The sequence below is a fragment of the Haematobia irritans genome, chromosome 1 (genome assembly GCF_050003625.1).
Source record: "Haematobia irritans isolate KBUSLIRL chromosome 1, ASM5000362v1, whole genome shotgun sequence".
Classification (NCBI taxonomy): Eukaryota; Metazoa; Arthropoda; class Insecta; order Diptera; family Muscidae; genus Haematobia; species Haematobia irritans.
Genome location: NC_134397.1, coordinates 123,758,160 through 123,768,402, shown reverse-complemented (window position 1 = coordinate 123,768,402; position 10,243 = coordinate 123,758,160). Strand labels below are relative to the sequence as shown.

Genomic DNA, 10,243 nt, shown 5'->3' with positions numbered 1-10,243 from the left:
ATTCAATTGTATGATTTTTTTTTATTTTAATTTTACCTTTTGCCGGACGGGGATTCGAACAGCGGACCACACAGTTTGTAAGGATCAAAGAAGTAGCTGATCAATTGCCCAAGGAAAAATAAAATGTTAATTTTGTAATAACAAGCAACAACCACCAACTTAATGTTTATAGGCTATTTCTAAATTAATATATGTTTGCATCCAAGCATATTATATTTAAAAACATTTTATGTCCCAAACATAATATGTTCTAACATATTAACATATATGTCCCAAACATGTTATGCTAGTTTATGAACATTATATGCTTGCACTCAAAAATATTGTGTTTAAAAATTTGTGTTCCAAACATATAATGTTTATAGCCAAACATATGAAAAACAGTCTTTTTCATCCGTGTAGTTATAAGATTAATGAAATAAATTGCAGTTGAAAACGTATTATATAAGATCGAGATCTACTTTTTCTGTGTATATAATATATATCAAGAAAAAATTATTTCTCTGTCCAAAAATGTAAAAATCCACATTTTTGAAAACAAAAAAAAAAAACTTTATAATAGATTTGAAATGCAGATGGCATAGACTTCGAAGGCATATTCATAACACGGTCGTCCAAAGCATATTTTGGAGAGATGTTGACAACTCAAGGCAGCAAATATTAATTATATTACAATCATTGTGTGCGTAAAAGTTTTAAGAGGTCTGTAGATAATCAAAAATTTATTTGAGGAATATTTGGTACAAATATTAACAATGTTTAAAAGCGATTAGATATTTTATAATATGTGCGTATTATGTTTCTCTACAGAAACCGTTTTTGTTGTAGACTTACAGCCTGTTTCTGTATGTCGAACGAGCTCTATCGATCGACTGAAATGTACAGAAACAGTTGATTTTTATACCCACCACCATAGAATGGTGACGGGGGTATAATAAGTTTGTCATTCCGTTTGTAACACATCGAAATATCGATTTCCGACTATATAAAGTATATATATTCTTGATCAGGGAGAAATTCTAAGACGATATAACGATGTCCGTCTGTCTGTCTGTCTGTTGTAATCACGCTACAGTCTTCAATAATGAAGCAATCGTGCTGAAAATTTGCACAAACTCGTCTTTTGTCTGCAGGCAGGTCAAGTTCGAAGATGGGCTATATCGGTCCAGGTTTTGATATAGTCCCCATATAAACCGACCTCCCGATTAGGGGTCTTGGGCTTATAGAAATCGTAGTTTTTATCCAATTTGCCTGAAATTTGAAATCTAGAGGTATTTTATGACCATAAAGAGGTGTGCCAAAAATGGTGAGTATCGGTCCATGTTTTGGTATAGCCCCCATATAGACAGATCTCCCGATTTTACTTCTTGGGCTTATAGAAACCGCAGTTTTTATCCAATTTGCCTGAAATTTGAAATCTAGAGGTATTTTCGAACCGTAAAGAGGTGTGTCAAAAATGGTGAGCATCGGTTCACGTTTTGGTATGGTCCCCATATAAACCGACCTCCCGATTTGGGGTCTTGGGCTTATAGAAACCGTAGGCTTTATCCAATTCGCCTGAAATTGAAAATCTTGAGGACCATCAAAAGGTGTGCCGAAAATGGTCCGTATCGTTCCATGTTTTGGTATTGCCCCCATATAGACCGATCTCCCGATTTTACATCTTGGGTTTATAGAATCCGTAGTTTATATACAATTTGCCTGAAATTGGAAATTTATAGGTATTTTGGGACTATAAAGGGGTGTGCCACAAATGGTGAGTATCGGTCCATGTTTTGGTATAGCCCCCATATAGACCGATATCCCGATTTTACTTCTTGGGCTTCTAGAATCCGAAGTTTTTAGCCAATTTGCCTGAAATTTGAAATCTAGAGGTATTTTCGGGCCATAAAGAGGTGTGCCGAAAACGGTGAGTATCGGTCCATATTTTAGTATAGCCCCCATAAGAACGATCTCCCGATTTAACTCCTTGGGTTTTTAGAAACCGTAGTTTTTATCCGATTTGCTTGAAATTGTAAATATTCTGGTATTTTAGGCTCACAAAAATGTGTATCGGATTAAGTTTTTATCGGTCCATTTGGTAATGCCTCCATATAGACCGACTTCACTTCTTGAGGGTATAGAAGGCGCACTGATCATGAAAATTGCTTGAAACTCAATGTAAAATTTCCAGATTTTACTTCTCGGGTGAAAATCTACAGATTTAAAATTTCAAATCAAGACGTTATTTTATAATTTTCTTGCACACTTACAAGAGATGTTAATGATTCCTCTAAAACTCAAACAAAAATGGTTCTTATAAATCCAGAATCTGATATAGTCCTCATAGGTGAAATCTTTAAATTTATCTTCGGGAAGTGTCCTCAAGCCCTCCTGAAATTTCAAAGGAAACCCTAATATTTGGTTCATGGTGGTGGGTATTTAAGATTCGGCCCGGCCGAACTTACTGCTGTATATACTTGTTGGTTATAAATTCAGCTGTTAGTGTCCATTTCAGTCGGTCGATACAGCTCATTTGACATACAGAAGCAGGCTGTTAAATAAATTTTTGCTACCGAAAATTTCGCAAGAGGTGCATACCGGCTTTATGTTAGGAAAACCCATATGTAGTCTTTTCAAAAATTCCACTTGCATGCTAAAGTCTCCGTAAAATTGTGTGAGAGGCCCATTCCGGAAATGAAAGCCAGAGTCACATACGAACAACTTTAAAGACTCACGCACAACTCAAGATAATTCACGAGTTACAACAAATTGACCAGACTCACGATATTTTCAAATGAGTTGAAATAAAATATCTTAAATAGAAACATATATTTAATGCCAATTATTCAAATTAAAGACGTGATTAGCATATGGGCAAACATTAAATCTTGAGTTGGAGCGTAATTTTTTCATGAGTGTAAGCTTGACCGTTTCGTTACAGGTTCATACCGGCCTTTAAGTCCGGTATGCATCACCAGCGGATATTTCGTTCGCGCAAAGATTTGCAGTGTATTTCTTGTGGGAGAAAAATATTAACAATTGATAATAACGCCCCACGGAATTTTCGTTAGAAAATATATAGCAATGCATTTCTTATGGGTAGCGGAAATTTCGGCTGGAGATACATACCGGTCTGTAGAATGGACTGACATGAAAAGTCAAAAAGTTGAATTTGTAGATTAGAAAAAAGGCCGACTATTATAAAGGATTTCGATCGGAATTTTTTATTGTTATTGAGTATTTTCGAAAATAAAACAATTATACAACACATATTAATCAATAGATAAAAATTCAATGCAAACTATCGAGGAGATGTTCTGAAAAGGTGAAGGCAACTAAAGGTCATAATGGAGACATTTTTAAATTCAATGCCAAAATTTCATTCCTTGTTTAAACACAAAGCCAGGAAGGATTAGAACTAAGTCTACTCTTTGATGACTACGCGGTCATTGAAAATAATTTTGACATCAGTTTTCTTGAGATTGGAGAAAGATGATGTTAGGGCATCCAAATTATTTGCTAGCAAACGTCTATCGAATGGGAAACCCATGGTACGTTTATCTGGATACTTCTGGTCTTTCAATCCACAGAAGGAATAGGCATCACCACATGCATCGACACTATGTGAAGAGGAAGATAAGATGACAAGAGCCTTGAATTGCCATTTAAGGATTATATCGTTAATTATATTAACCTGTTATTAGTTTGTTCCACAGCATCGTTGGCATAATCCGATATCATGACAAATAAGTCAAAGGTCATACCTTCAGGCTTACCTTTGGGTATAAGCAAATGATCGGGCCATCCACAACCACAGAATTGGAATTTCGACAATTCTGTAGCATCTTTGGGTTGATGCTTTTCTCCCACACGACGGAAGGATCTTTCGAATGGAATGGTAACAGAAGATTCATCCGAACGACGGCGTATGGTATTTTTGCCCGGAACCACTGCAAGGAAATAAAATCGAAATTGAAATGATAACCAATTGGTCACTGTTTACAAGAACTTACAATTAACAGTGAATTTATCCATTTCGATAGCCAATACACGTTGTTCGTCCAAACTTAATGGAACACCATATTCATTGGTTTTGGGACACAGGAATATGCGACAAGTTCCCATTTTTTTGCCACTGTTAGAATTGGTTACTTGGAAAACATATTCAAAGGGGGCATGTTGCAAATGTGTGAAACTAGCATACACACTGCCATTGGGACCAAAGTCCAGACCAGCTGCAATATCAACATTGGATTTTTGCCAATAAGTCAAAAGGACATTAGGAGCTGAAGTTGAGGAATTAATTTTAGCCTCCACATTGTCAATTGTAATGCCTTCGTAGTTGAGATCATTAGCCTCGTAGGGAGGCAAAAGACTCTTAAATTTATTGAACATGTTGTCGAGATAACCATGCCATCTGTAGAAAATGGGATCACGCATGGCGGTAGTAACATCTCCCATCACACCATACTCCTCCAGATGTCGAGCATCAGGATCATGGGCATACGAAATTAGATTGTGGACCATATTATGGAGATTTCCGTAATACAGACGATTCACAGAGAGAGACGAGGCCTCAACGATGTCCCCCAAAATATCTATACCTTTAACTTCGTCCAAGGCTATGCGATTTCCAGAGGCCTATGGGTGTTATACAAACGAATTTAGGTTAATAGCTCAGAGACCTAGCAAAAGCTATACTTACATCTTCAACGAAGCCTTTGTCAATGGCAGCCAAAATACGATCACGCCATCTTTCACAATCAGCAATTTCGAGAACATTGTTCTCACGATTCATATCGTGCAACACAGTGTTGGTCATACGAGCTGGATATGTACGATTATTCACACTACTCAATAGCTTTGGGAAATAACCCTCTGGAATAGGAGCCCGCAAGTTATTCAAAACTTCCACACGTTTCAAATTGTTACAGAGGCGCTCAGCATTGTAGCGAGCCAAAATCTGATGATGCATGTAATAGAACAATTCACCGCGACGATCCTTGGCTACAATCTCACGAGGTCCCTCGGTGGGATAAACCAAATGCCAATGCCAGTGATGCATATTAACACCGATATCCTCTCGGAAATAAGCGACACGTTGCTCGTCCTCACGATCTGAGGCAGTGTAGTTTCGTGGAATTTCAATGGGAGTCTTAAATGAAAATTACCAAAGGAATGGAGTAACACATTGCTATAGCCAGTTTAAGTTCTACTTACACGCTGGTTTGGATCTGAAATCAGTGAAGCCTCTTCTCGAGCATCCTGTAGCAAAGATGGTTCAACAAAATTCGAGGGGAATGTTTCAGCAACAGGTGGCACTTTGACAGATCGGGTATCGCGACGATGTTGTATAGCTACAGAGTAGCAATATTGGAACAACATAGGATTGATACGATCCCTATAAAATATAAAATTGACCATATTCTACTATAGACTCCAAAGAAAATAGGATACCCAGAAGAAATTACGTACTTGGTGTATGCACACAATGAAGCAAAACTTTGGATATCAGGACATTCCATATACATGGTAATCAATTGACTGGCAACTTTTTTATGCTGATCTTGGAACAAGGAAAATTGTTGTCTCCTACCAATGACTTTGGTAAAGTCCAAATTCGGTTTTTTAGCAATGTCTCGTAGAGGAATCTAAAATTCACGAAGATGGTTTCAACTTGGATTCTTAAATCCTAGCTCATCCAACCAATACAAACCTTAACTTCAACATTGTCACCGAATCTACTTTGTAATTCGATATTGGAACCACTGTAACGTTCCGTATAGTAGCTATCAGGCAAATCTAAAGCAGCTTTGCCATTATCCCTAGAAGTGAAGACGGGTTCCAGAGGACGTTGGAACAATAACTCTAGAGCTTTTGTATCCGAGGCCATATTGATTACTTTTTACTTTCGGTTTCCAAAACAATTATTACGAGTGCAAGGAGCACTTGAAGTTGACTGACAACCTTTGGCATTTAAGGCCAGTATTTATACTTAAAGTAGGTGTTAATTTTCCCAACTACAGCGATAAAAGGAAAACCGCAATACGCTTCCTATCTATATATATATGACCCACTGTGGCTAGTAGCGATAAAGAATATTTTTTACAATGAAATTATGTTTTGATATCATGTGGAGTAACCATTCATATGATCGTAGCATTGCCCAATTTATTTTGTCCAAAATTTGACCGCAACCTCCTTTAGAAAACAAAAGTTTGAGTTTTCCATTTCGTGGTTCCACTATCAAGTCAAAAATTATTTTTTGTCATCAAATAGTCCAGAAGTTCACAATTGCATATATATGCACTTTTGATAAAACAAAATGTGTCTGATTTTCAAAAATTTCAGGAGAGAAAAATTAGTGTTTAATGCATTTAAATAATTGTGTTTTATTTATATTTAAGAACAGTTTAAAAGTTTACATTATCTTCTATTTTCAAAAATGTTTTAGCGTATACATTTCGGTTTTTGTTTTTTTTTTTGCAAATTGAAAACTACACATACCGAAACTACACATATATCGATATATATATTGAGTATATAAATATCTCTTAAATTGTAAATTTTATTTTTATAGAAAAAATTTCTAAAATTTTGAATTTTCTTTTCTGCAGATAATTTTGTGAAAATTTTATTTCTATAGAAAATTGAATACATTGATAGCCGGCATAAGCCGGCTATCAATGTAAAACCTTTTTTCGGAGGGTTCAAGTGTGGTTTTTGTTGGGTTTAATAAACTGCCTGAATTTATTCTGATAATTGGTTGATAGTTTTGCTGCAAGTAGAGGATGCTGATGAGGAATGTGGTAATTCCGAAACGTGCGTCCATCCAACCATCTTGCAGTCTATAGGGCTTTGCCCAAATAAATTTGACAAACATTCTTTTCCTCTGTTGGTTAAGCTACACTTGTAGTTTAGTCAATGTATGGTTTTAAGCTGCAATAAAAAACAACAACAAATTTTATTTCTATAGAAAATTTTGTCAACATTTTAGAAAATGTTGTCAAAATTTTATTTCCAGAGTAAATTTGTGAAGTACCTCTTATTTGGGTAGGAATATTTTACAAAATCTACCAAAACATCAAGAATTCTACCAATCTACCAAACAGTAAAAAATCTACCATTTTTTAGAATTGTACCAACTGTGGCAACCGTGTATGCAGCTCTTGCGATAATTCTTGTTAGATGTCCATAATACAATTTTTTATATATAATTATGGACTGATATGAACCAATTCCTGCATGGTTGTTGGATTCCATATACTAGCATGACGTACCAAATTTCAATCGAATCGGATGAATTTTGCACTTCCAAGGGGCTCTGGAGGTCAAATCTTGGGATCGGTTTATATGGGGGCTATATATAATTATGGACCGATTTCGACCATGTTTTGAATGGGTGTTTGAGGCCATATATTAACACCACGTACCAAATTTGAACTGAATCAAATGAACTTTGGTCTTCCAAGAGGCTCCGGAGGTCAAATCTGGTGATCGGTTTATATGGGGGCTATATATAATTATGGACCGATGTGGACCAATTTTTGCATGGTCACCATGTACCATGTACCAAATTTCAGCCGGATCGGCAAGCCAAATTTGGGGGTCCGTTTATATGGGGGCTATCGTAAAAGTGGACCGATATGGCCCAGTTGCAATACCATCCGACCTACATCAATAACAACTATTTGTGCCAAGTTTCAAGTCGATAGCTTGTTTCGTTCGGAAGTTAGCGCGATTTCAACAGACGGACGGATGGACATGCTCAGATCGACTCAGAATTTCACCACGACCCAGAATATATATACTTTATGGGGTCTTAGAGCAATGTTACAAACGGAATGATAAAGTTAATATACCCCCATCCTATGGTGGAGGGTATAACAAAAAAGACTAAATTTGTGCAAATTAATTTGTTATCACACTATTTTTTGGATTGTTTATAGAGTATATTATTTAATTTAAAACAATTCAGTTCTGCTATTTTTGATTAGAAAAAAATTGTTCGAAGTATGTTTTTGGTAAAAAACCCTCATTTATAACAACGAAGGGATTTTAGGTTAACGTGCTTTTGACATGTATTGCGTTTTATGTTAATTTTATTAGGTTTGAGTTTCAGATTTAAGTTTATGTTTGTTGTTGGAAATTAACTTTATTTGTTGAAATGTTTTTTTTTGTTTTGTTTTTAATTTTAACACATTTGCCTTTTTGGGCATTTGAAGTCTTGTAACAAAAAATTATAAAATTCCATTTCTTCTTTAATTTTGTTTCATAATTGTTGTAAGTTTTCTATTCAAAAAAAAAAAATTCACTAATTTTGAAGAAGTAACATTATTTTTGCAAAAGTTTGTAAAACAGGTGAAAATTTTAATCTTTTTCCATCTTGGTGGTACTTTGAGGACTTGTAACAAAAAATTACATCTCTGAATTTCATTTCTTTTTTTTTTTTGATTTTGTTTTATTTTTGTTGTTAGCTTTCATACGAAATATAAAATTTTACTAATTTTGAAAACATTTTATAATTTTTTGTCTTGAAATTTTTTACGTGTTTTAGAAACTTTTGAAAAAAATAACATAACGTTTTCAAAATTTGATTTTTTGATTTGAAAACTAATAACAAATATAAAACAAATTTGTATAACAAATATAAAACAAACTAATAACAAATATAAAACAAATCTAGTCAAAATTCTGAAAAAATTAAAAGTTGATAAACTTTTCCCATAGCCGAGCCAATTTTAGAGGTCTGTCAATAGGGTTCCGGTCCATCTAGGGTCTCAAAATTTGGATCAATACTAGGTCAATAACTCGGCTCTAGCCATACAAAATTTCAAAGAGTGATATATAACAGTTACTAAATGATGGCAATTTTGCTATTTGTGTTATCTCATCCCTTTAGGCAATCTTTTATTTTCATCCCTTTGTATGGGAGGAACGTACCTCCCAAAAAGTCACCCAAAACTTCGCATCTGGCTTAGTTTTTACCATCAAAGTTTCGCTTTCCTACGATTCCTCCTTCTATTTTTGTATGGAATTCGTTGTATGGAATCGTAGCACTTTACGGTGGTCTTTTCTCATGTTAATCCTATTCGTACCAAATTAAAAGTTGCATATTTGATAACAGTTAATCAGATCGACTCATAACTCCACGTATTCCTCCAATAAACACTTTTTTAGAAAACAATCCCATATGATTTTTTTTTAATTTTTGTTGTTGATTTTATAAACGTCTTTGCGAATTACTGCGTAAAGTCCCAAGCCGTCATGAAGAGTCAAATGTGGAAAAATGTGAACAACGAACTGTAATGCAATTAGCAACAGATATAAATTCGACTAACAGACTCAATAAAAGACAAAAATTTAATTCTTTTTAGTGGTTGTACAATTTAGTCGTGTGTTTGATCGGATTGATATATGTAAACATTAAATTTGGTGGCCTATATTTGGTATTGATGCATTATGCTGTAAAAAATAATTACTTTAAAATGATATGAAATCGTTTGTTTTTTTCTTATGTATTTAAACTTCAATTGTCTTTTTAATTTACCTAATAATAAATAAAATATTAAAAGAATTTCTCGATTTTTTAATACCAAGTGACTTATAGTCACTGCATGGTACTAAACGTTACACATATATTTCTTATGGGAGCAAAACATAAACAGTCGATAATAAAGTTACGGAAATTTCGTTAAGGCCGGTATGCACCTCCAGTCGAAATTACCGCTATCCATAAGAAATGCATTCCTATATATTTGCTAACGAAAATTCCGTAAGGCGTTATTATCGATTGTTTATATATTGCTCCCATAGGAAATACATGGGAAAATACGTTATTGTCCCGCAACAGAAATTTTTGTTGGAGCTGCATATATACTCGTAGCAATGTATTTCTTATGGGTAACGAAAATTTCATTAGAGGTGCAGTCGGTATGCAGGTATTAATCGGAGGATGAGAAACTGGCCATTAGTCAAATGTTAACAGATTTTTTGAATTGGGAAATTTGACTTACATTTTTTTTTTAAATTTTTTTGCGAAAGTTGTGTTTAATTTTTTTGCGTAAGTGTCTCCTACAAAATAGTTCAGAATTTCTTAAATTTTGTAAATTTCACCAATATTTAATGCGCCCATCTTGAACTTCGTGTGGCACTAAAACATTTTTGCAATCATGAAGTCCATTTTTCTTTCAAATTTTCATTAACAAATGAAAAAAAGCAAATTTTATCTAATAAATTTTCTTGAGTTTGTCAAAAAATA

General features: G+C 34.5%; 1 protein-coding gene across 1 annotated transcript; it reads right to left on the bottom strand.

Annotated features, from left to right (window-relative positions):
- Positions 1-3,180: 3,180 nt before the first annotated feature.
- Positions 3,181-5,936, bottom strand: LOC142221786 (phenoloxidase 2-like). Its single transcript, XM_075291595.1, has 7 exons — positions 5,699-5,936; positions 5,458-5,633; positions 5,203-5,383; positions 4,688-5,137; positions 3,996-4,623; positions 3,677-3,932; positions 3,181-3,602 (listed from the first exon to the last, which is right to left on the bottom strand). The coding sequence occupies exons 1-7, from the start codon at positions 5,873-5,875 to the stop codon at positions 3,407-3,409; spliced, it is 2,064 nt and encodes a 687-aa protein (XP_075147710.1). The 5' UTR covers positions 5,876-5,936; the 3' UTR covers positions 3,181-3,406.
- Positions 5,937-10,243: the final 4,307 nt, after the last annotated feature.

What these genes read in the sequence shown, in the direction of transcription:
- LOC142221786 (XM_075291595.1), bottom strand. Translation starts at nt 5,875, where the DNA reads ATGGCCTCGGATACAAAAGCTCTAGAGTTATTGTTCCAACGTCCTCTG. An exon ending in ACAAAGGCTTCGTTGAAGAT is followed by an intron (nt 4,624 to 4,687) that starts GTAAGTATAGCT and finishes TAACACCCATAG; the next exon opens with GCCTCTGGAAATCGCATAGC. An exon ending in GGATAAATTCACTGTTAATT is followed by an intron (nt 3,933 to 3,995) that starts GTAAGTTCTTGT and finishes ATTTCCTTGCAG; the next exon opens with TGGTTCCGGGCAAAAATACC.